General features: G+C 32.7%; 2 protein-coding genes across 3 annotated transcripts; one reads left to right on the top strand and one right to left on the bottom strand.

Annotated features, from left to right (window-relative positions):
• Positions 1–2223: 2223 nt before the first annotated feature.
• On the top strand, positions 2224–4141 carry LOC132602828 (zinc finger protein CONSTANS-LIKE 5-like). Its single transcript, XM_060315614.1, has 2 exons — positions 2224–3115; positions 3456–4141. Exons 1-2 carry the CDS (start codon positions 2351–2353, stop codon positions 3828–3830), a joined length of 1140 nt encoding a protein of 379 aa, XP_060171597.1. The 5' UTR covers positions 2224–2350; the 3' UTR covers positions 3831–4141.
• An 11559-nt stretch (positions 4142–15700) lies between these two features.
• On the bottom strand, positions 15701–22478 carry LOC132602829 (probable receptor-like serine/threonine-protein kinase At5g57670). 2 transcript variants are annotated; one of them, XM_060315615.1, is made up of 10 exons: positions 22251–22478; positions 21678–21835; positions 20821–20939; positions 20526–20650; positions 19626–20003; positions 18351–18605; positions 17975–18132; positions 17243–17458; positions 16192–16341; positions 15701–16057 (listed from the first exon to the last, which is right to left on the bottom strand). In XM_060315615.1, the coding sequence occupies exons 1-10, from the start codon at positions 22390–22392 to the stop codon at positions 15911–15913; spliced, it is 1848 nt and encodes a 615-aa protein (XP_060171598.1). In that variant the 5' UTR covers positions 22393–22478; the 3' UTR covers positions 15701–15910. The 2 variants fall into 2 exon arrangements, with proteins under 2 accessions (XP_060171598.1, XP_060171599.1); XM_060315616.1 differs by lacking the exon at positions 22251–22478 and adding an exon at positions 21945–22081.
• Between the last annotated feature and the right edge of the window lie 4253 nt (positions 22479–26731).

A 26731-nucleotide genomic window follows, 5' to 3' on the forward strand; every position in this document is an offset into this window, starting at 1 on the left:
TGTATTCAATATAAATAAGAAATGGTACTAATTATTATATATTTTTTAGGTTCATTCTTCGGCGCCCACGGTGGCAACCCCTGACGAGGAAGAGTCCGAGTTTCCAGACCCAGGTCATCATGAGGTTCTGCCCGTGCGAGCGGGACCAGATCCCAAGAAGAAGCACATTCTGGTCAAGGGCGCACAGGCAAGGGGAAGAGGAGATGATCATGACTTGGAGCGCCCGGTTATTAAGAGGAAAAAGGGCGATGGAGACGATGGCTAGGGCTGTGGGGATGGTATGAGCCTTAGGCCTAGGGATAGTCTCTGGCATACTACATGTGGGACCCATCCTCGATAGTGTATATACATTAGTGTTGTACAATTCATCGTAAATATTATATATTTTTTGCATATTTATAAATATTATCTTAGTCTTTATTATTGTTTATAGTTTCACATCCTAAATTGATAATAAAAAAAAAACGTGACACATTCGAAATAAAATTAAGCATTAATTTAAAAATAAAACGAAACCCTAAAAGATAAATAACGTAAAGCTAATGACTACAAGTCTTCAAACAAAAAGGACTTCGAGCACTTTTCAACCACTAAAACGACAATCCAAAGTATTGCGTATTCTTGATGTATTGAGCCTATCTTATTAATTGTACAAATATAAATAGGGTTCTATATAAAATATTGAAGTTCTGGAGTCTCAAAGCATGATTAATATACGGCTAAACTACGTAAAAAGGAGTGAAAATGTAATAAGAGGCTGTTAGTGGAAAATGGTGGAGTCCTATAGCGCAGTATTTTAATGCGCTATAGGTGAGGGACAAATTGCTATAGCACATTAAAATACTGCGCTAAAAGTAGTTTTGTAACATTTTTTTTGTTGGGGTATTTAGGTTCAAAATGATTTTTTTTTGGGCATTTTGGTTCCGAACTCGGCGATTAGTTAGGTAAGAGCTATTTACTCTTTATTTTCCTCTCAATCTTCACATCATCAACTTCTTTCTAAGGTTAAAATCTCTTTTTTTTTTTCCTCCCCTTTTTTTCTTGGTTTCCACCCGGTATCCGGTATCTGCATTGAAGTTCGACTATATCTGGATTCGCTCCACATAGGACCTCATTCGGGGGAAAGCGCTACCAAGAATTTTTTCATATGCAGGGCTCGAACTCGAGACCTCTGATTAAGGGAGGAGTAGCCTCATCCGCTGCACCACATCCTTTGGTGGTATGTTTAATTTAACCTATGATAATTGAACTTTAATATATCCACCGCACTATACCAGTTCAATCGCTTTAACATCACTAGTTTTATGACTTATTATAGTGGATAAAATTTAGTTAATTACTTTAATGTAATAAAGAGTAATTTTACGACATTACCATAAGCAAAATAAGTCGTGACCATACGTGATATTAACCTATTTCTTGAAAACACTTGTTTTCTCACATAGAATACAATTTTTGTTTAAGGTATAACAAGCAATCTTTTCATAGCTTTACTCACCTTTGAGAATTATAACTACTCCAATGTTGGCTCAACATACTGGTTAGTGGTTACCTATTATAATCCACAAAAGGCAGACATTTAGCCACATGGGGTTAGGTGTAGTCCTTTTTATGATGTATATAGGAAAATAATTTGTCATTAATTCCGACAATACAACAATATACCCAACGTAATTTCACAAGAAGGATACAATGTACGCATATTTTATTTTTATTTTATGTAGATAGAGGGTGCCTTCACGTTTAATGAGCCTTAAGGGAAGTAAATTTGAATTAATCGGAGTTCCAATATTAATACCAACATAAAGTACTGTGATATCATTTTACTATCTACAAATAACCAAACTTTACTAGAAAAGCTATAAAGCTTTACTTACAACTTTTCACTTCTCATTCTTCTCGTGCTCTAACTCTAGATTTCCTCTTTATTTTTATAAAAACTTAAAACAAGTCGCCCCATCACAATCAACCTCCACCCAAATTTCATCTTTATAATTTAATAACACCCCTTCAACTTACCCCCACAAACAAAAAACAAAAAAAAAACAAAAACCCACCCACTACCCTCAAAGTTGGCCCTACGTCGGCACAGACATATGACAAATTAATACAAAATAATATCATTTGCTTTGTCATATAAATCTTTTTTGTGGCCAAAATTCATCCCACGTGTCACCCCTATACTCGTCAGCATCAAGATTTCCCTTAAGAAGCACAAGCCATAGCTGTTCATTTCACAAACCGAAAAAAAAAATTCAACACCCTTAACAAAGCTTTAGCCATCAGCTTTAGGCCTCAAAGAAAAGAACAAAAAAAAGAAAAAAAAAAAAAAGGAAAGAAGAAGAATAATATGGGCATATTGAGAGAAGGCCTCAATTGCTTCCCTGGAGGAATATGGAGCGGCGGCGCGGCGGCCGGGATGGCAAAACCGTGCGAGTATTGCCATCTGGCCGCCGCGTTGGTGTTTTGCAGGAAAGACAACATATTCGTTTGCCTGTCCTGCGACACGCGCCTGCATGCCAGCCACGAGCGTGTGTGGATGTGCGAGGTCTGCGAGCAGGCGGCAGCCAGCGTCACGTGCAGAGCTGACGCGGCCGCCCTCTGCGTCACTTGCGACCGCGACATCCACTCCGCCAACCCCTTGGCACAGCGCCACGAGCGCATCCCGGTCGTCCCGTTCTACGACCCCGTCGAGTCCATCGTAAAGTCAACCGCCGCCACTCTCCTCTTCTCAACCAACGGTTCGAACGATATCAACACGACCACGACTGCGACCACGGGCATAATAGCCCCTACTTGTATTGGACATCATGAGAAAGATTACAACACTGATCCATGGATTCCACCAAACACAATAACTTCTAAACTTCCATTGAATACAGAAATCAAATCAATGGATTTCTTATTTCCAGAATCAGAAAGTTTTCTTGATTTTGATTATTCTGCATCTATAGACACACAATCACAACTTCAATACAATTCAGCAAATGACAGTGTTGTACCAGTACAAACTACAACAAAGCCAATACCATTTCATCATCAAGAAAACCATTTTGAGATTGATTTCACTCAATCACACATCAAATCTTACAACACCCCATCACTCAGTCACAGTGTAAGTACCAAAAACAAATCTTTCTCCTCTTGAAAGTTGAGCCAATTTTTTCTTGAAAACTCTATCAGTTTACCAGCACGCAAATTTGCAAATTTCTTCAAAGTTGAGCTATTTTTTCTTGATTTTTTTTTTATTTAACAAACACCCAAATTTGCAATTTATTGTATGTTGAGCTAATTTTCTTGTTTTTTGCTAAAAATCCCATCTTTTTACCAACACCCAAATTTGCAAGTTTCTTTGAAAGTTAAGCTAACTTTCTTGTTTTTAGCTAAAGTCCCGTACCCAAATTTGTAATTTCTTGAAAGTTAAGCTACAATTCTACTTTTATTTTATTTTTCAGGTGTCATCATCATCTTTAGATGTTGGAATTGTACCAGATGGAAGTTCAATTTCAGAAATATCACATCCATTTATCAAAAATGTTAACAACAATCTTGATTTAGCAAATTCTGCTAATCAAGGTGAAAAATTAATTGGTTTAGATAGAGAAGCAAGAGTATTAAGGTACAGAGAAAAGAAAAAAAATCGAAAATTTGAGAAAACAATTCGATATGCTTCAAGAAAAGCTTATGCAGAAAAAAGGCCAAGAATTAAAGGTCGTTTTGCTAAGAGAATGGATAGCACTGGTGGTGTTGACAAGATTTTTTCAGGCAATGATTTTAATGTTGTGCCTGATTCGCGATACGGTGTTGTTCCTTCGTTTTTAACGCATTAGTAATAATTAAAGTACAACAACAACGTACTAATGTGTAATGTCATAAGTGATGTCTGACGAGGATAAAATGTATGCAGAACTTATCCTTAATTTACTTTACTGGGATAGAGAGACAATTTAAGATGGATCCTCGGCTCAACAACGCAGTACCAAAGACAGTTATTTCTTTTTTTTAGTATAGTATAAGATGTATTTCCAATTACCCGAATGTTTAATGGGTTTTTGGTTTTTTAACTTTTTCTCTATGCACTTATGGAAGGTTATTTTGATAACTAAGTTAATAGTCAAAGTATTAGTTTTTTATTTTCTTATTTTCATTGTGTTGTTTCACCATACGGCGTCGTTACTTCTTTTTTAATGCACTAGTAATAATTAAGAAAAGAAAATAGTTATACTTCTGTTTTCTCAGATAACATATATTGTTGTATGTTGTTGTTGTTGTTGTTTTAGTATAAGTTGTATTTACAATTAACCCTAAATGTCCTATGGGTTTTTGTTTTTTTAACTTTTTTATGCACTATGGAAGGTGTTTTGGTAACTAATTAATAGTCAAATTATTAATTATTTTTTTTAATTTTCTTATTTTAACCGGCGCCAGTTTCATTGCGCCTAATTCATGATACGGCATCGTTCCTTCGGTTTTAACGTATAGTAATAATGAAGAAAAGAAAATAGTTATTTCTATTTTTTAGTGTAAGCTGTATTTCCAATTATCCGATGTCCAATAGGTTTTTATATTTTTATTTTTTTTATGTACTTATGGATAGGTATTTTGGTAACTTCAATAATAGTCAAAGTATTAGTATTAGTTTTCTTTTCGTTTCTATTTAACTACAGTAGCGTGTTGAAGATCTGTTATTAAATTCTGATTGGTTGTTGAAGCCAGCTGTGACTCCACAAATAGGCTTAAATGGACACGTAGTAGATCTGTTTTAATATTAAATATTAAAAATGGTTCAATCAGCTTTTTTATATTGTACTGTATTTTATTGGGATTGAAACTGCAAGTTTAGCCACCTACCAAATGACGTAGTGTAATTTACCGTATTACAATAATAATGGTTAATAATACTCCTAAATAGGTATAACAATTTGGTCATGTGAAAGTGAAGTTAGTGATAATGATTTGACCTTGATGTGAAATTAATTGGATTAACGCTGTGGGAAAAAGTTATTAGGCCGCATCCATTTATAAGGGTGCTAATTAAATCATTAGCTTGTCCTTTTCTTAAACACCAACTATATATAGTTATCTAAATGTAGCATTATAGGTGTTGAAAAAAAAATACATTTTCCACTATAATATGACGGGGTTTGCATTGAGAAAGCACTTTGCATCTTCTAGAGGTTATCTAGGCCGCGGACAAAGTGAATTCATCTGCTTCTTAAGGATTTTGGACTGAGTGGTGACTCAAATCATAATTAATGCAAATCCACTTCGGTGAGGAAAACCCATTATTTTCCTAACTAGTATTTATGGCTAAATACTACAAATGCAATGTGAAATTAAACTAGTGCATAGCTTTGATGGTTTGGATATTTATTTTCAAAAAAGAGTATCTTCCATTGAAGGATTAAATCTTACTCCTACTATTATAAAGAAGAATTTGTTCTTGGCTCAAAAGGAACTCTAAACATATTTTTTTGCATGATTTCTTCTTACTTAGTATGCTCACATTTACGTAAAATAAACATTATTTCTGTCTTTAGTAAGCCGTACGTACAGGGGCGGAGCCGGTAAAAGCCAAAGGGGTCCCTTTCGACAAAAATTTATACTGTATATATAAGGTGAAAATTATTTTTTATGTATATATAGTAGTTGTTGGACCCCCTCGGCTTCTTCGTTTGTCTACTTTTTTATATTTTTGAACCCCTTTAATTAAAATTCTGGCTCCGCCACTGCATACGTACTGACTATTTCAAGGTTTTATGTTTTTTATGTACTTATGGAAGGGTTTTTTGGTATCTTAAATATTAGTCAAAGTTTTAGTTTTCTCTATTAGACTTTTCAGGTATATTTTTAGTTTGTTTAGGATCTGTTTCTGAATCATGGTGATTATTCAAGCAAGGCTGAATTTCTTGTTTAGTTACGTAAAGGAATAGATCTTTTTATCCTTAATCAAAACTCTCCGATTTGAGTTTTAGGAATAGAAAAGTTTCTATTTGGGAGCCTTTTTGGTCTCTATAATGAGCGCGTGAATCCGGATTATCTGAATATCAAATCATAGAACTCAACCGTAACCAAAGGTCTTAGGTTCAAATCCTAAAAATGGAGAAATTCCTGTCAAGAAATGTCTTCTCTTTTAATGAATGCATAAATCTAGAGTAATCATATAAGTGAATATACCGAAAACTTAATAGTTAAAAAAAGAAAAAGAAAAAGGAAAAAGAGACCAGAGCAATTGAACTTGACTCCTTTGCAAGTCCATTATTAGTGTCAATTGTTTCTACTTCCATATCTGAGGTCTTTCATTGTAGTTTCCTCTTTCAAAGGGATCTGTTTCTAAAATCTAATTGGCTATTGAAACCATTCAGCCCCACAGTATTGAGTTGTCAATATCAATGGCAGTGGAGATATATCTGTTTCTGAATTTTGATTGGCTATTCTTAACTGTGTTATGTCCCACATTTGGTGTTGGACATATCATAATGTCAGGTATCAGGACAATTTTATCGTAGATATATATATAAAGAAATTTGCCTTATCCAGCCGACCATTCATCTGTCCTTTAGCCACTTTCATAAATATTGATATTTTTTGTTCTTATAATATAGTATTCCTTATTTGGAATATGCAATGATAATTTTATTATATCACCTTTAATTATTATTAAATTATCTAATGATTGAAATTAATAAATATTACTTTAAAAGTTGTACAAGAATTTTTTAAACTTTCCAATTCAATAGTTAATAATAACGATAAAAATAGATATGATATGTTAAATTATCTCTTGATTTTTCAATCGGAATAAGTAAAAATGGAGAACTATATTTAGTATATAAGATAAGTAAAAAACTAAAAATGGACGGTTTAAGCTATGACCTTTTTGCCAAAATGCCATTTCAATCATGGTCATACAAATAATTGGCATTTTCCTTAGTCCCTGTTTAGAGTCAGTTACATCAAAATGAATTGAGATTTCTTTTAATGAAATCAAAGCTTTTGGAAAGGATAAGATCATCTTGTAGTTTCTAAACATTATATGTAAAGTTGAACTATCCCTTCATTTTTAACCATCCCTACATGGTGCGATTCCAGATTAATATCTCTTTCCACCACCTAGAGATGAGGTGCGAGGAATGTACTATCGGGTTTGAATCTCAAGAATAGCAGTAAAACTTTTGACTGATAGAAGTTTTTTCTCTTGATCGACCTACCTCAATCAGGATTAATCCAATTAGTGAACGTCAGATACCAAATGGACAAACCGGAGTAAAAAAGATATGCATTAGATACCCAACCACCCTATGAAAAAAAAGAGCAAAAAGTAAAGGATAAACAAAAATATATATTTACAAAGCATATTTATTGCCATGGGATCACTAACCTTTGCCTTGACATGTACCAGATTTCTTTAATTTCTAAAAGCTGGCCTTGACTACATAACATGGTATATCTTTTGATAAATTCTAATTGGCTTTATCCATTATGGACCTTGTCTATTTAATTTTTGTTTACTTTGGCTCCCTTACATCAGCTTTTATTAGGCTAATAACAACTAAGATAAGAGACAAAGTTAGGTTAAAGTTTATATAATTTTGTTTTGGAAAGTTTGGCTAGATTGAGACCCAAAAGATGTTGTCAATTCACTAAATATTAGTTAGAAATGTTGTCGAAGTTCTATAGAGGTGATGAAGTGTCCAAATTCTGTAAGAGGCCCAAAGTTTTGTTAATAGTTTTAGTCACTATTATTAATCAAGAAGGTTGGCCAATGGCAATTAACTAACTGTTTGTCCACTTAGACATAATTAGGAACTAAATTGTGTTCAACATTTGTGACACTTAAGCGTGCAAACAAACACACACTTTATTTTAAAGTATAATGATACATATATATATTTTCTTTCTTTTCGAACCGAGGGTCTTCTGAAAACAACCTCTTTAGTGATAGCTAGAAAAAACCTATAGGAAAAAAGAAAAAAAAAAAAACTACATGACTATATACTAATCTAAAATAATACATAACTGTTGCACAATGAGAATCAAACCTTGCACTTTTATGATTCTCTCTTTCAATAACGCTTACGAATTTATAATGATTGATATGTAAGAAAGTTTTGGAGATTTTTTTTTTGTTTTTTTTTGAAAAAGTTAATGTGATTAAATATAAGTCAATTTTTCATTTCTTGCTGAACAAAATAATAACAAACCTATTTTCATGGTGTATTTTTCAGATTTTTAAACAAAAATACGAAACAAATGAGTTTACATAGCCCAACGCCATACAATTCTTATCTGAGTCTTGGTATATCATATGATTTTAACTTATATAGATCGATAAAATAATAAACTTTTACGCTGCCAAGTTAACCAAATTTATTGCAGCAAGTAATTTGCCTTATTTTTCAAGATTATAAGTTTCACTTTTTATGGATAATTATATATAAATATATTTTGAATGATTTGATGAATAAAACTTTCTTTAATTTGAATTGTTGATGTATATATGTTAAAATCTAAAAGTATATATACCAAACAGACAAAGGTTTAGGTCAATCTTAGATTTTGTAAGATTCCTAACCACACACTGGGGAAGTTTTTCAAAGAATTTTGTACGCATATATTACAAGAAAGAAATTAATGTTGTAGGCTTGTAGCACTTCGTAAACATCTTGTCTCATCATTTATCTATAATTAATCTGTCCTTGATGTTCAACTTCAATAAATATTAATTATAATAATATTAAGAAAATGACTAACAAAATTACATGGACTCCATCTTCTAAAAATAACAAAATTACATGGATTCCATTTATCCGATATTTGCATCAAATTAATAAATGCATGACATTTGTCTTTTTATATACTCATCTATTCCTTCAGTGATATGTAGTATATGTTTAACTTTTAACTGTTAAATTTAAATTGTATGGTTTGAAATTTGATGTAAAGTGCGAGTAAATATTTATTGCATCTTCAATATTTTCCCCTATTTAATCATCTGATTCACGAAATTCACTGATTCAATTAATTCGAATTTATATCAATCGAGTAGGTCCACGAATGGGATAAAAGACTTCTTATCTAAATGTTTTAATTTTTAAAACTCGTACTCGAGACATTTAATTAAATGTGGAGAACTCTAGTCATCCCATCCTATCAACACCTTTGGTGGTGCATCTTTAGTATGACATAAGGATCTAAATGGCCATAAGAGATCATTACCTCACATTTTTTTATATAAGAGATCATTACCTCTCATTTTTTATGTAGTAAAACATCTTTTATCACAACAACAACACGACGTCTTTTAATTATTTTCAGCAATTACTGAGAGAGACATTTGAATCTGGAATTTGTGAAGTTTCAAAACAATTAGTCCTACATGATAATTAGATATTTGTTTTTGTAGTTTGGCAATTTGAAGATTAGGCACATAAATATGAAACAGAGAACAAAGTACAGAAAGCCCGAAAAAAAATCTTATTTCTTGCATGCTTTTCACTAGCTATTATCATTTTAAATCTGTTAGTCAAGTTGAAACTCTTTTTTTTTTCTTTTCTAAAGGTAATAAAAGATATAAATATATTCATGTACCAGTTGAAATCGCTCAATTTCGCAAATAGCATAATTTTGGTCTATTCACATCCTTTTGTATGCAAACTGTCTTTTTTAACGGATAACAGCTCCAGTACAAAATGGATGGATGCACGTGTCCAAGTTCTTCAAGGAGAAAAGGTTCAAATTTACCCCTCAACTTTTAATTGTAATTTAAAATTACCATCAGATTAAAACGCCGTCAATGATCAAGAGCAAGCATGAGACTTATTATACGAGATCAGGAGTCTAAAATAGGGTGGTATGATTCGATTTTGAATAATATAGAAATACATTTGACCCCAGGTGTTCCATTTTGAATAATACATCAACAAGTTTGACACTTTTCTCATATGTCGATGTAGATCCACCAATGTGGCCTTCGAGTTTTGTTATTATTTACAAACACCAACAACAACATATTCAGTGTAATTGCATAAGAAGTGGGGTTTGGTGAGGATAGGATGTACGCAGATATTAACCTCCACCCTTGTAAGGTAGAGAGGTTGTTTCCGATATACCCTAGGCTCAAAAGAAAAGTATCTGATGCAGGATTATAAGAGTTTATTTTTATTTGTAAGATTAAATTGTTGTCACTTTTTTTTGTTTGGTTATATATTCACTTTTTTTCTTCCTTTTTTGTTGCTATGTATCACAAATTGAGCCTAACCCTCTAGTCTCTATCACTTGTAGTGTGGGCCCAAATACATGAGTTTACCTCGTGAACTTCACGTGCTATGTAGGCCCAATATTTGGTCCATTCGAGGACTCTATTTGTATGTATACATCCAGTTGCTAGCTTACCAACAAAACATTTTGGCCTATTTTAAGTCTCTTGTCTGAAATCCATCAATTTGTATCTGTTTTTTTTTTCTTTCTAATTTTAGAAACTTTAATTTTATATCCAATATACTTGTACCAAGGATTTATAGGAAACAACCTTTCTACTTACAAAATAGAGATAAGGTCTGCGTACACTTTATTTTTTCCAGACACCGCATGTGAAATTACACTAGGTATATTATAATTTTATATCCATTATACTTGTGGGATCACACTCGGTTGTTGTTATAATTTTGTGAAACTTACACAAATAGCTACCTTTTAATAGCTTCTAACTAGTTATAGCTACAAGTTGAAGATTTATAATTCGTAGTTGCTTTTGGCTATATTTCAGTTGTATCTCGCATTTTTTAAACACAGTGAAATATAGCGAAATACAGAGAAATACAAAACACGTTAGAGTAAATTTAGGCTCTATTTTTGGAACATATTTTTTTTTAAAAATTCTGAGAGAAAAAATAGGCTATATTTTTTTAACATAATATTCTTTTCCTTTTTAAATAGTAAGTCAAATTAAATCAATCATATTTCACACAAATCACTGAAGAGTAAAATCAGGCCCTATTTATGGAACAGTTTTTTTTTTAAAAAAATTATGGGATTCAATTTAAAACTTCCCATAAATCACGCATAGCAGTTGTTCTTCCATAAAAGCTTACGAATCTCTCTCAACTTTTATCACAATCAAAACTTTTTGAATTCAAAAACAACTAAAGATCTAAAAACTTCCAAATACAGAAACATATACACTGAAATATAATGAAATATGGTTTATTGTTTAAGAAATATAAAGTTGTAGTATGCGTATATACGATGGAATACAATGAAATATATCAGAAACTGTTTCATAAATTAGAAATACAAAATGCAGAAATACATTGAAATACAGCGAAATACAAAAGTCGTGAAAACAAAGTGTAGTAAAAATAAGATCTATATTTGGAACATTCACTATATCTACACCAAAAAAAGATAAATACATTGAAATACAACGAAATAATGTACTGAAATATACTGAAAATTAAATGTATTGTTTGTGTTACACCTCGGAAAATTTCCCGTTGGTACGCAAGTAAATGAACTAATGAGGTGTGCGAGGAGTGCGAGTGTATAATGTTTCATGGGAAATGTATGTAAAGGGATGTGGATGATTAGAATGAAAAGTCGAGAAATGAGAAAAATTGAAAGTTGGCAAAACTGCCCAGTGGTCGTATATTGCAAAATACGGACCGCAAAGTGCAATACGGTCCGTAAACTGGCAGTCGTAAAGTGCCATGCAAAAGCTTCAGCTTTCTGCCAGTGGTCGTAAAGTGCAAATACGGACCGTAAACTGGTATACGGTCCATAAACTGCCAGGTCGTAAACTGGCATACCAAACTTCAACTTTCTGTCAGCTGAGGAAGGGGTATAATACGACCTGGTGGACGGACCGTAAAGTGATTTACGGCCCGTAAACCATGGTCGTAAATCACCATGCATGCAGGCCAAAGTTTCTGGTTCTGCTTAAGCTTAAAAACGACCACGAGGGACGGTCCGTAAACTGAAATACGGACCGTAAACCTCCATGGACGACCACTGTTCACCCAGCACAGATTTTTCAATTCATTAAATATGAGGATCAAGACTTGTCTTATTTCATTTACAATATTACACCACTTCTCTCTAGAACTTCCCTCTACATTTATTTTATGAGTTTTCAAGGATTATAAGTCATCCATAACATTAAGACAAGTAAATCAAGGATAAGGGAATCATCAAGGATCATCCAAGTCAAGAAATCCAAATGGAGAAAAACTAGGGTTTTGCTCAAAGAAGAGTATTATCAACCAAAGCTTGTTCCTACAACTTCTAAGGTAAGATCCATGATTTTTACAAGATGTTTGAGGTATTGGAGAATTAAAATACATGGATTGTAGAAAATGTGGCCAACTAGGTCATGAATGATGAATAGTGACATTTTGAGAAATAGTTTGAATTGAGTTATGAATGTTGTTGTGTTGTGATATGAATGTGTTATAAATGGTATTAAGATCATGAACTAAACACTTTAGACGAATGGACGAAGATGGGAGTTATAATCATGAATGTGGGTGAATTAGAGGCAAATTGAGGAATTCTAGATAATGTGGATAATGTGAATGACTAATGGCCATTGTTATGATATTAATGAAGGTATAAACGCTAGCATTGGAAGGGAACGTGCAAGCATAGAATAGTTCGACGGAAAGGTATGTAAGGCTAACCCTTCTTTCATAAGGCATGGTTCTTGGCCAAATTCCTAAATTCCTCTATATGAGTATGTTGTCTTCACATGGTTGACATTCCGAGCTCATAAGCTCACGACCCTTGATATGTACTATGCTTATACTACGTTCCTCGTATGACGAGTAAGTCTATAATGTAAATGTAACGATAATGATGAAGATAGAAATGATGATGAGAGTAAAATGAGACTAGAGATGCTTACGAGCTACGATATATGTGTATGTGTGCCTATGAAGGGCTATAATAAGACCCCGAGCTTATGATGCCGGGTAAGACTATATGTATATGACTATGTATAAAGTATGTATACGATTACGAAACGCGCGCACACCTCTGCAGAGGGTACGGAAAACCCTGATGCCTTGGTAGGGCCAGGTATGTATGACCTTGAGCCTTGGTTGGCCAAGTATGTATAAGACACCGATCCCATGAGGCCGGGTATGCTATGTAAATGCTATGTATATGAAGTGACTATGTATATAATATGAATATGAATGTGAAAAGACTATGTATAGGAATATGGATAAGGACATGTATGCGAATATGAGCACAAGTATGGTACGAGTATTACTATGGGATACGAACGACGATGTATGCAAGTAAGCGACATGATGATGATATTACTGTCTCCCCTCCTATGCTATCTTCATATGATATCTATTATGCTTCTATATTGATGTTGATCATGCTTTACATACTCAGTACATTCTTCGTACTGACGTCCTTTTGTTTGTGGACGCTGCGTCATGCCCGCAGGTGCGCAGGGAGACAGATTTGATCCTTAGCCGCCTATTCGGAGATTTCATAGAGAGCTCCATTTCCTTCGGAGCCATATCTTTTGGGTACTCATTCTTTTGTGTATATAATTATGGGCATAGCGGGGTCCTGTCCCGCTAATGTGATATGTTATACTCTTAGAGGCTCGTAGACGTGTGTGTGTGTGGGTAGATGTGTTTGGCCTTGTCGGCCTATGTTTTGTATATCATTTTGTCGGCCACGTTGGCCCATGTATATTGACGTAGCATAAATGCTTATGATGATATAAATGTGCGGTCGTCCATATGGGACTAGTTGACGAATCAATGGAAATGCATGTATAATTATGTGGCTCACCTAGATGTAAGTATAAGAGTAAGCTAAGAGGGTGCTCGGGTGGGTTAGAACCGGGTGCTCGTCGCGGCCCCGAGTCGGGTCGTGACAGTTTGTTAATACACTGAAATATGCTGAAACATTTTATCAAACACTTGGTGAGCATGAAGCTCCACAACTCTCATCAATGGTGTTCTTATGGGAAAGAAACGAGTTGTCTCAGGTTGCTACAAAAAGGACGTTATCCGGAGATAAGGACTTTCAATTGGACTAGTTAATAAATCTTCACTCCGTCGTCTTTCACCGTTGTTAGAGCTCTTTTTTTCACTCCGTCGTTGACCATGGCTGCTGCTACTACTGTAGGATTCTTCTGATTTGTAAGAGAAAATGAGATCTAGGGTAGGTGATGGAACAGAAGCATATGGAGTTCAGATCTGAAGAACTAGAACCTTAAAGGTTTTTTTTCGAGTTTGGAGATGGAGATGATAGTAATAGTGGTGGTGGTGTTGACGGCGGTGTGGGTGGTGGAGATAGAGAAGGGAGGGAGGGGTAAGTGAGGGGAAGGAGAAGAGAGGCGGGAGATAGAGTAAGAGAGGGAGAGAGGCGGTAGTGAGGGGAAGGAGAGAGAGGAGAGGGAATTTTTTTTTTAGGGTTTGGAGAAGATGATAAATCTTAAATGTGTAGTGAGGGAGAATAGAGAGGTACATGTATTTCAAAAGTTACTGGACCAGTTATGAAATGTAATTTTGAAAAAATAAAGCTACGAAAATTAAATAAAAAATAAGGTAATTATTATTCATAAATAAGTCTTACAGGTAGCTATGGCAAGTAAATTTTCCTATAATTTTTTCATGAATCTTAATAATTTTAGTTAGCCTGCTGTATAATGTTGGGGTAGTTGACTTGATTAGCTATCATAGAAAAACTCAGAGGATGTTAGACTATACTTATAAGTTGATCAAATTAGTTTATAAGTATTTTTTTAAACCTATTTCGCGTTTGTTAAACGCACAAACTGTTTATAAGCCAAAAACAACCAAAACTCATAATTTTTTTTTTGGTCGAAGTGGGAAAATTTTATTTTAACCAAGTAAATATTTTCAAAGCTGCCAGTTCTTTGTACTCTAGAACTGGTCCTCAAAAATAGTCTCTTGCTACAGTAAAACAGCAAACAACAAATAATGTAAAGCTAGCTAGGATAACTGTTTAACTGTCCTAAAATCGTCTTCCATCTCTGTTGTTGAGTCCCTCTGAGGTGTAACTGGACCACGATCTCTCGAACTCTAACCATGCTATCTCTCTGTTTGTGCTGAAACCAAAACTCATAAGTTGGTCACCCTCTTATGACATTTCAGCTTATAAGCACTTTTGATTTGACCAAGTGTTTTAATGTTTTATCCCTAATTTATTTTCTAATTTTCAAAATCGTTTTCCCATAGTAGAACTCCCGATTCCCTCTTCATGCCATTTTCATCATTTCTTATTCTCCCTATACATATATTTTCTAATTTAATAATTTAATTAAATAATTTAAAGGACATATTAGTCATTCTAGGAGAAAACTGCTTATCAAAACACATCGATTGTTTATTATCAGTGATTCAACACAAACATGTAGTAACTGCTTATGTATAAATCAGTTTCAGCACCAAAAAATGCTTATTAGCTTATGAACTATTTCTAATGTAAATACTTGACGTATGTAAGTTATTGCTAGTTGAGAGTGAAATATACGAGAAATTGTTTTATTTAACAACAAATGACAAAAAAAAATCAAAATTTTCTTATTAGGTTCAAAGCTAAAGCAAAAAATTGAGAATTCATGAAAATGACACAATCATAACAAAACGGAAAAAATGTCAAATAAAAGAATTAACTTGAAGAAAAAAAAAATCAAAGTACCTTATGAAAGTACTTAAATGGAAATTTTCTATGCTATAATTATTAATCTATTACAAATGGCAATTGCAATTGGGTACAAGCTCCCAATTTCTTTAACAAGGGCTAACCAAAACCTTATATATGTGCCCTATGCAAGTCATAATACCCTAAACATTATGTATGTTTAAGTGGGAAATCTAAGAAAAAAGAGAAAAATAATTCTACATTATGAGAAAAGATATTAGAAAAGGTCTTCCAAAATTAAATCAGAGGGAAGATCATATCCAAAAACCATTGAGTAATCATCAATTTCATCACTTGTAAATTTTGGTATTCTCCAACTCCTTGCTGCCTCAGAATCATCTCCATATCTCAACAACTCTAACACCTAAAAAATTAAGGGAAAAAAAATATAAATGAAGATTCATATAACCGATTACGATTTGCTTGTAATCGAGGCATAGTAATTGTCGTTTGTTATAATTGAATATTTTTATTTTAAAATAAAATAAAGTATTTTACCTCGGTCGTTGACGGACGCCATACTGAGGATTGCCTTACACAATAAGAAGCTGTGAGAACCATTTTATGCAATTCGTCCATATCAAATTCACCCTCTAACTTTGGATCTGCTAAATCGATTAATTTTCCAGCTTCCATCAAAGGTGTTGCCTAAAAAAAAGTAATTTATTTAGCAATGAAATAAAAAGGAATTCCTCAAATGAATTGTAGAAATTACACATACAGCTATCTTATCATCCTTCATGGAGTATTTATTTTTTGAAAATATCAGAATATATTTTCTCAAAAAGCATAAGATAATTTCTTAGATTTTTTTCTGCCCCCATTAGGTAACATGTCATTTTCATATCCAACTTACACATGCTTGTTTGTGTTCGTTCCTGTCTTGAATCACTTTGGTTGGAAATCCAAAAAAGTAAAAAAAGAAGCCAATGGAATATTTCTTAGAGCAATTACTATTATCATTAAATCTGGGGACCAAAGTCCAAACTTTTGTTGTCTTTTTCATTGGATTTTTCAAGAAATTTCAAATAAAGTTAAAAAAAAAAAAAATACTCCATTCGTCTTAATTATTAATGTGAACATATTTAACATGGCATAAAGCTTAAAAGATAACAGTATTCCTTCTGTTCTAACTTATATGACATATTTTCCTTTATAGTTTGACTTTCTCTTTTAAAAATAATTCAACTTTTACTTCTCATATTACCAGTGATGATGAGATTTATAGCCACATAAATGCTTATAATTTATTTTAAACAACAAGTTTTAGAAGTTTTTTTTTCTTTTTAAACTCCGTGTCTAGTCAAGCATCGTCACATAAATTGAGACGTCGGGAGTCGGACTTTTGAAACTTGAGGCCATAACCCTGCCATAATATTTGCGTAGCTATTAAAGCTTCTCATTAAAGGCAAAACAGAAAGTTTAAATCAATTTTTTTCAAATTTAGAAAGCAATTTTTTTTTTGTGACACAGACCGGAAAAAGATGGGCTCACATAAATCAAAACGGACGGAAGGAGTAATAAAATGTTAAATATCTTATAGATTTACCCATAAAAGTAGATTTTGTCTTGATGAGTCCACAGGCCTTCTACCAGTGATAATTTCAAGAAGAAGAACTCCAAATGCATAAATATCTGTTTTCTCATCCACAGTTCCATGCATGAAATACTCTGGTGCTAAGTACCCAAATGTGCCCTCAATTGGAATTACCGCATGGTGTGTCCATTTATTTGGTAGCCATTTTGCTAGCCCAAAATCTGATATCTTTTAAGGAAAAAAAAAAAAAAAAGAGTGACGAAAAATAAGAAGAAAAAAAAAAAAACTTTAATTTCATCCTTCAAGCTTTCGTATAGGTAGAAGAGCAAAAATTATACGGGCTAGCCAACTTTCGAAACAACTTTTAAGAAATAGCCAGTATTTTAAATGTTGTTGAAAAATGATCACTTTTGATGTGAAAACATCAGACAGATTGACAATATCACAGATTTCAAACTTAACCAAGTGAAAAATTCAGGATATTGTCATGACTTTCGAAATTCATGGCACTGACATGGGTTTTGACTTAAAAATTGCGAACACCATGAAAATATCCTGTATATTACGTCTAGGATACTGTGATGGACTCCAAAAATTGTCTATTTTGCAATGACTTTTGAATCTATGGCTTTTTTTCAAATCCAAGTTCGAAAAGTGGTTGTTTTTGAATTTTACACGTAGAAGAGTTAGCAAAGGTACAGAAAACGCGATAAAAATTACAAAAACATGCTTTATCAATTTTACCTGAGGCTCGTAGTCTGGTCCTAGTAGTACATTTGATGCTTTGATATCTCGATGTATTATACGATGTTTACAACATTTGTGAAGATAATGTAAACCTCTTGCAATTCCAAGGGCAATTTTATATCTCATTGGCCATTCAAGTGATTTATTTGATTTTCCTGCAACCAAGAAGGAAAAAAAAAAAAATCAAATTAGTCATGAACTGTGTTAAATTGCTCGTAGCTATAACAAACTTTGTTTTTTTGATATTTTGTCGCTAATTCGTCGCTAAATAGGATTAGTGGCGGATTATGCTAGCTGTTTAACTACATAATTTGTCCGTCGCTATAGACAGATTAGTATGAAATCAAAGAGTAAATTAGGTTCAAGCACATACCATGTAATGCAGAAGAGAGAGTACCATTGGGATAGAACTTGAAGATCAGATAGAAGCCATTTTCAATGCAATAACCAGTTAAACTTGCTGTATTTGGATGATTAACATGACTAATTACACCTAATTCCATTAGGAATTCTTTTTCTTTGTTCATATCATTGCTGTCCTTTGTTAATCTCTTTACTGCTATTGTTTTTCCATCTACAAGATCTCCTCTATATACATCTGAATACCCTCCTTGCCCTACTAAATTCTCTGCAAAAACAAGAAAGTATATCAATGAAATTTCTAAATGAATTTAAGTTATATACATCATCAGTATAAGTGATTCTTTTATATTAACTGGAAAATGTTTCCAGAATTTCCTGTCATATTTATTCCAACTCTTAACTATACATCACTACATTAATGTTGGTTCAAGCTCGGAGTATGGACAAAATCATTATAGGGAGTACTTCCGCCTTTAATGGGCCCTATCAACATGAATCGGGGTCAGTCGGGTTCTCAATGTGCATACCGATACCAAATAAAATTCCTTTACCAACACATAAACATTATTCTCAATCTTCAATATTCAAATATTTCATCAGAACACTATCCTGGTTGCTAATTATTATAAATATCATTAAATGTTCTTTCGAGAAATATTTTCCATCCTTCAACTTCTCGGAAATCATTTTTAAGAAATATATATTTTTCAAAAAAAAAAAAATTAATTTTAAACATCCACTTTTATCTTTAATGAGATGATTCATAGCCACGCAAGTAACATTGCTTGTTTTAGACCACAAGTTTCAAATTTCTTTTCGTAAACTTCGTGTCCTGTAAAAGTGCATCACATGAAATTGGAGGGAGAGAATATATAAGACACTATTTTTATTAAATTTGGAGAGGTACGTTAGTGAAATCAAGTTTCAACTAAGGAACTTGCTATATATCATAAAACTTCAAGCGTGCTTTCATAATCGTATTTTCTTTCTAATTATTTTTGAGAAATTAATCGTAAGTAACCGCTCATTCAAAAAGTAGCCGATATATATGTATAGTTCATGTATATTGGCTAGAGACTATTAATATTTTTGGTATCTACTATTGCTTGTAGGGTCCATTTAAGAGGAAAGCACTTCACCACAAATTTCTTCATTTCCGAGGCTCGAATCCGAATTCTCTAATTAAGGCTCGAAAAATCCCATCCATCCCACCATGTCCCTGGACTGTTCTATTCTATTTTTAGCAAAAGAAAATCATAGCATTAGACATGAAAAGAACACAAACCTGGATGGAAATAGTTAGTAGAACTTGCAATCTCCTCATAGCTAAAACACTTCAATGGAGGCTGTTGTAATTTTTCCTCATGTTGAAATCTTGAACTCTTCTTCCTCGAGCTCGAATCAAATGGTGAACGTAAAAAAGACGAAATTCGCCTCAACGGAGACATTGGCTTCTTCAATTGATCTTGTTGCTCTTTAAATTGGCTAATCATTGATGATGATATTGATGATTTAGTAATGGAATTTTCTCCAAAACTTGAACTATTTTCTTCTTCACAGCCATTTAGTACAGTTCTTGGTGAATGCCTTGTAATAATTTGCTTCTCTTCTGGAGGAGGAGAATTACTTTCTTTAGGCCATCTTGAACTAGGCTTATTATTTTCTGCAACAATTTGGTTGTGTAAGTATTGTTGTTAATATGAATTGAAATTCAGAATGTTTGTGAGGTTAATTTCACGTATGCTTACTGAACTTTATTCAGTACAGCAGCAGTTAAATCGCAAAACTATAATATATTTTTCGAACATTAAAGTGTAGTCGAACTTTATTCGACGTGACGTCAGTAAAGTCAAAAAACTATATTTTGTCACATTAAAGTAACTGAATTTTATCAAATATAACAGTAAGGCCACTTAAGTTTATTCACTATAACGATAAAACACACCTATCAATCGAGGTGATTTTACTGTAATAGTGGGCAAAGTTTGTGACGTCATTGTCATAATTGATAAGAGTTGACTTTCTTTAATATGACAAAAACTAGTTCAGTGACTTTATTGATGCGATAGGTAAAACTCAGTTACTTTGACGTGACAAAACATATTGTCCTGTGACTGAATTATTGTAACGAGACCATAGATAAAATTAACTTAATTTTTGTGGGATATATAGGAATTTGAATTACCTTTGATGCGAATTGAATTGGATTGAATGTTACGTGGTGGTTGCCCTGATTTTCTAGCTACCACAACTATTGAACAACTATCTGGAACTCTTTCACAACAATACTTTGCAATTGTGAATGGATATCTGATTTGACAAAAATAAAATAAAATAGTAAGTTTCCTTCTAAAGGAACTATAGTATTTTTAGGTTCTTTAAGAATACACAATACTAAAAACACGCAAATTTCCCATGGATCTTTTTTTTTTTATTGCACTGTCAGTATATTGAAATTAATTTCTTGAGTAAATTATTACCTGCAAGTTTTATTCTTTTTGCCACCAATGAGAAGGTAATCAGCTGGAATACTTTTAGCTTCTTTAATTAGACCTTTCCCTGCATTAGAACTAAAACCAAGTCTTGCCTCCAAACCAACCTGAAAATTTTCAATAAATACATATAAATGACATAGACATTTTTAAGGAAATCTTGGTAGCTCAGTTGGCTGGCTACCTGAACTTTCACCTTGTTGGTGAGGGTTCGATATCCCACCTTGTAATCCCCTCCTCATTTCCCCTTCCCCTACCCGATATTAAAAAAAAAAAACATAGACATTTTATAATATTAATTGGATTAAGACGAGCTTAAGTGGAACAACATGGACAATAAGGAAGATTTTTATACTATAAAATAGTCTAGCAAAGCCCTATAATAAAAATTAACCATATAATCTTCATTTTATGTCGTATATAATCAACGTATAGTCACTGGTTATACAATGAAAACATAGAGTCGGGGACAAAATTTTTAGATTATAGGTTCTAGATCATAATACTTTTTGCTTATTGGGTTCTTAATAAATTATTTGTACATATTAAATGAAATTCTAAAATACAAATACAGGGCTCGAGCAAAAGTTACTGAGTTATGTTGAACCAGTAACTACCACTGTGGCTATGCTTGGAGTATATACACTAGTCACAACCGCATACTATTTAGGAAGGTGAAAATCTTTTGAACGACTGGCTAAAAATGTTAAGATCCCATTGATATAGCTGACGGCCCGACACAACTTGTTCAGAACTGAAATGTAATTGCTATTGTAATAGAAATAAAGGACACATTGAATAAAACTTATAATGCAAAAAAAGTTATTGAAATATTTTGGTAGTACCTGTTTAGATTGACATGTTTCTGTAAACTGTCCCATGATAGAAATAACAAATGCTTTTGCCTGTCGAATTTGAGTTTGGTTTTTTGATATAGACTGCCATTTCTTGCTTTCTTCTTTCCTTTGATGATCACCAAAACTCTTGCTTTTCTCTGTTGCCACTGTTTCATCAAGGCATAAAAACAAAAAAATTAATGCATAATATATAAAATTCAAGGACTGAAAAAACTACATTTTTGGGAAAATATGAAAACTTGAAATATTGCTAACTTTGAAGAACAGCAGCTTCTATGTCACATATGAGAATGTTGAATAAATTCCACAAAGAGATGTATAAATATCAAGATTCCTTCTAAGTAATTTTATTGTTTGTCTTTCTTATCTTCTTTTTGATTGGTTTAGCACTAAAAAGCAGTTGAAAAGGACAAAAAAGATTATTTCCCTAGTACTTGTGTAAAAATGAAAGTCACATGTGTCATTCTCCAGAGGTCGGCACTCACACATAAAAAAAAAACAACAAAAAAACAAAAAAATCAAGAAAATATCACAAAATAAAAATTGTGGCCATAAACTTACCAACAATGTGTAGTGCTATAATGGTATCATTAGGATTGGCTAAAACTCTAATTGCCCAAGAAAGAAGTTCTTTACTTTCTTCAACATCCAAAGAAATTCCCACTAGAATTTTTGAAGGTTTAATACTTGAAACACTAGCCATTTTTTTTTGCACTAAAAAATGTTTTTTTTTTAATCACTTCTTCACTATTTTTTTTCTTGATAGCTTACACAATGAGTGAATGGACAAAGAGAAGTAGAAAAACTTGTGTAAGAGACATTTGAATGATTAGTAGTATTTATTAGGACTTCTTGTTGGGTTGGGGTAGGGGTACATTGTGACCACCTTTCAATTATTTTCTTTCATAAGAAGCATAGACCCAAAAAAAAAAAAAAAGGTAATGTAACTTTTGGATTTAGCAAAGGTAAAGGGGTTTTGCATTTGATTTCACTTGTTGCATAAGTTTGGTACATGACTTATTATATTGTTCCTTCCTGATATGGTAAACTATAAAGGGAATAATGTTCATTTCATTTTTCCTTATGAGTTTGGTAGGGAAAGTTGTGTATGCTACTCAAATGAAGTGATTCTTTTTACCATGTTCAAAACTTTGTGAGAAAAAAACAATCTCTTATTTGCCTCGCCTTCATGGAAAGGAAACATTCTTGGGGTTGGTGGAGGGGATATTTTTTAGAGTTTAACTTTTATACACTGATAATATATAATTTATTTTAGTACAGTCCAATCTCCTTCTAATAGTGTCATCTGTTTGGGTATATTTATACTATCGACTCGTATAGAAGTGTCACCTTAGCAAAAAAACACACATATTAAGAAATCAATAATGCAATGTAAAGTTAACTAAATTATCCTTATTTAACAAAAATAAATTATTTTTTCCTCTTGATTAGAGCATGCACAAGTAGTACTCATATTGACATTGGGAATCTAACAATACAAAGTTACTATGTGACTTTTCCAATCATCATTTAGATATTACTTTAAATTGTGAGTTTTTGTCTAAGGGTGGAGTTGAAAAAAAACTAGTCAATTTATGTCATGGCTTCCTAAGGTGACACTTATTGAGGGATAATTTTTTTAGCTAAGGTGACACTTATTATGGGATGGAGGAAGTAGTCGTAAGTAACTGCATATAAAAAATGAAATTAGCAACCTGAAAAATAAGATAATTTTGACCTATATATTACTCCCTCCGTCCCATAATAAGTGTCACCTTAGCCAAAAACACGCATATTAAGAAATCAATCATGCAATGTTGATTTTACTAAACTACCCCTATATAATAAAAATAAATTATTTTTCCCTTTTGATTAGAGCATGCATGAAAAGTAAGTCTTTTGACATTGGGGCTCCAATAATATCAAGTTTCTATATGCTTTTTGTCTTGAACACATAAATTTATCAGTTTTTGTCTAAGGGCAAAGTTGGAAAAAACTTGTCAATATATGCATTGATTTCCTGACACTTATTATAGGACAAAAAAAAATTGGCTAAGGTGACACTTATTGTGAGACGGAGGGAGTATAATAAGTTAAAATGTACCAATATTTTTAATTTATGCCATTAGTATAGTTATATAAGTTAAACCCTATAGAATATAATGACCCCATATAAATTGATTGGTGAATGACTGAATATCAGAAAAAAGAGAAATAGACAAACAAATGGGGAAACGTACAGCACAGTCTTTTTGTGACTACTAATTAATCAAGAGAATGAACCAATAATAAAATATAATTGGATGCAAGGAAAAAATGGTGCATGGGTTTGCGGAAGGAGAGAGAGTGAATGGGGTGTGTGCGTGGGTGCGGGGCTAATAAACTTTCCCTACATGCTTGGAATTACTCCCTCCGTCCCATAATAAATGTCACCTAACACGCATATTAAGAAATCAATAATACAATGTGAACTTTATCAAATTACCCTTATGTAATAAAATAAAAATAAATTACTTTTACCTTTTGATTAAAGTATGCACAAAAAGTAAACCTTTTGACATGAGAATCCAACAATACCAAGTTACTATGTGGCTTTTTCAATCATCATTTAGATGTTATTTTATTGTCTAAGGGTAGAATTGAAAAAAACTAGTCAATTTATGTCTTGGTTTCCTAAGGTAACACTTATTATGGGACAAATGGCTAAGGTGACACATATTATAGGACGGAGGGAGTAAAAAAAATTATTGTTTCAAAGTCTGACATGTGCCTCTTGGGGGTCACATAGTGTATTTATTTTTTCCTATTCAATGTCCGTTGCCTGTTTTGAAGTCCCGACTAATTCAAATTCACATCACGTAAGATTCATGAAAGGGGTAAATGCTTTCTTCTATGATTTTTTCTATCTCAAGCCTCGAATCCGAAACTTCTAATTAAAGGTGAAGTGATCCTATCAATCCCATCATAATCCTGGGTGGTAGGATCATCAAAGTATCTTTTTTTCTTCATCCGACATTCGGTATTCACTTTGCAATCATGCGTAATAGGATTCGCATCGTATAGGGCCGGTTGAAAAGAATGTGTTTCCTATCATATTTTTTTTTTCATTCTCAAAACTCATACTCAAAATCTCTACTAAAAATGATAGATCCTATCCATTCCAACGCAATTCTTGGGTGGGATCATCATTGTGTCACGCAATCTAAAGTACAGTTTTAGACCTAACACCACTTTAAGCAGAAAATTATACGTGGTAACGACAGCATTATAATTCTTCACCAAGAGAATAATATACAAATAACTAGAAAACAATGATGATGATTGTGTAATTATATATATGGCAGTTTGAGACAGCAACTAACCGTACAATCATTAGCATTTTCCCAATTATTAGGGTATGGCAGAGGCTTTACTTCAAATCAATATTCACTTTACTATATAAATTTACTTTGTAAATTACAAAATTATGAAATTCTAAAGGAGATATTGAAGTTCTTCAACAAATATAAAACAAAAGACCAATCCTCATACATTGGGGCGGAGGTAGGCTTTAACATATGCTTTCGAAAAAAATTCGATAACCTTGGCCTAAACCCAATATGTATGTTAACAAATTCACTAAAAATTGTACAAATTAAAATATAGAATTCCGCTATTAACGCTTGCGCACAGTCATTTTTCTAGATATCAGGATTCATAAAGTTTAAATTTTGAATCCATCTCTACTCACACTGTACTAGATTTCTTCTTATTTTATAATTAAATCATTAATTTAAGGTCCACATATTCATAAGTAAACACATGAAGAGGCGAATGAGATTAAGTATCTAAATAATTTTAACTTTGTATATACAATAAAATTATTCAGCGAGCGCCTCCTGGTTCCTGGGGAGGGGAGGGGAGGGGAGGGGAGAAGGAGGAAGAAATAATAACTAACCTCATGAAATTAGGCAAATGAACAAGTCTTTCAGCAAAATCCATTTCCAAATGATGTGATTTATGTAGGCTGAATTCTTTATTATTAAGACTAAGAAAAACGTGCACTAATAAATAAAAAGGAAATAAACAGAAGATTTTATGAGAAATTATTATGATGAACAGAAAGAAGAGTGTCAAATTTCAAGTTCATTGAATTATTTAAGTTTCTAATAATAGTTTTTAGGAACAAGAGTTTCGTGTTAAAGTGATTTATCCTTAATTCAATTCACCTCATGGATCCTATAGCGGACAATTAAATATTTAACTTGTAAGAGTACAATACTCTAATTTTTCGTTTTCCCACAAGATGTCTGATGTCCATTTTGGGTCCGAATAATTTAAATTTATGTTGTAGTTTCACTTAATTTGAGGGATAAAACAGTTCATCAAAGGCGACTTCATTCCCCAGACTTTTTTTTTTTTAATTAAAGTCCACTAGGCTTTTGACCTAGGGCTAATTTTATAAATTTTATCAAAAAATTCAGAAGTTTGTACAACTCTAGCCAAAAGGCTAATGAAAAATACAAAATTTATCATTCCCCAGACTCAAACTCTAGACTTTTGGTTAAGATACCATAAGCTATGTTCATCCGTTTCTAATTTCTAAAAATGATGAATTCATAGTGGAAATTAAAAGTTTAATACTCGTAATTAATAGTTTCTTGATATTAGATTCGTAAATTAGGCACAAAAATGAAGAGTTTAAGTATCTTCTGTTACATTGCTAGCTCCAAGCTGAATGCTTTCTGAGTTAGATACATTGAACTGAAATAGAGTTAGTTACAAATTTAATTTTATTACAAAGAAATGTTAATTACGGTGGACTTATCTTATCGAGTCTGTTAATTTTGGGATCGATTCTTTGAATTAAGCTAAATTCCAAATAGGTACGAGACTGATTCGCTTGGCTAGAAGAATTAGCTTAAAACTAATAATAGGTCTCGGGCTCGAGCCCTTGGGATGGAGAAAAATCCTGATAAGGAGAATTTCCCTTTTAAATGCCCCTATACGACGCGAATCTTAATTAATCGGACTTTAATACCAAAAGGTTATAAAAGAAAGGA

This window comes from Lycium barbarum, chromosome 7 (assembly GCF_019175385.1).
Source record: "Lycium barbarum isolate Lr01 chromosome 7, ASM1917538v2, whole genome shotgun sequence".
Taxonomy (NCBI): Eukaryota; Viridiplantae; Streptophyta; class Magnoliopsida; order Solanales; family Solanaceae; genus Lycium; species Lycium barbarum.

What these genes read in the sequence shown, in the direction of transcription:
- LOC132602828 (XM_060315614.1), top strand. Translation starts at nt 2,351, where the DNA reads ATGGGCATATTGAGAGAAGGCCTCAATTGCTTCCCTGGAGGAATATGG. An exon ending in CCCCATCACTCAGTCACAGT is followed by an intron (nt 3,116 to 3,455) that starts GTAAGTACCAAA and finishes TTTATTTTTCAG; the next exon opens with GTGTCATCATCATCTTTAGA.
- LOC132602829 (XM_060315615.1), bottom strand. Translation starts at nt 22,392, where the DNA reads ATGGCTAGTGTTTCAAGTATTAAACCTTCAAAAATTCTAGTGGGAATT. An exon ending in AAAAAGAATAAAACTTGCAG is followed by an intron (nt 20,651 to 20,820) that starts GTAATAATTTAC and finishes TTGTCAAATCAG; the next exon opens with ATATCCATTCACAATTGCAA. An exon ending in TCTCTCTTCTGCATTACATG is followed by an intron (nt 18,133 to 18,350) that starts GTATGTGCTTGA and finishes TCTTGGTTGCAG; the next exon opens with GAAAATCAAATAAATCACTT.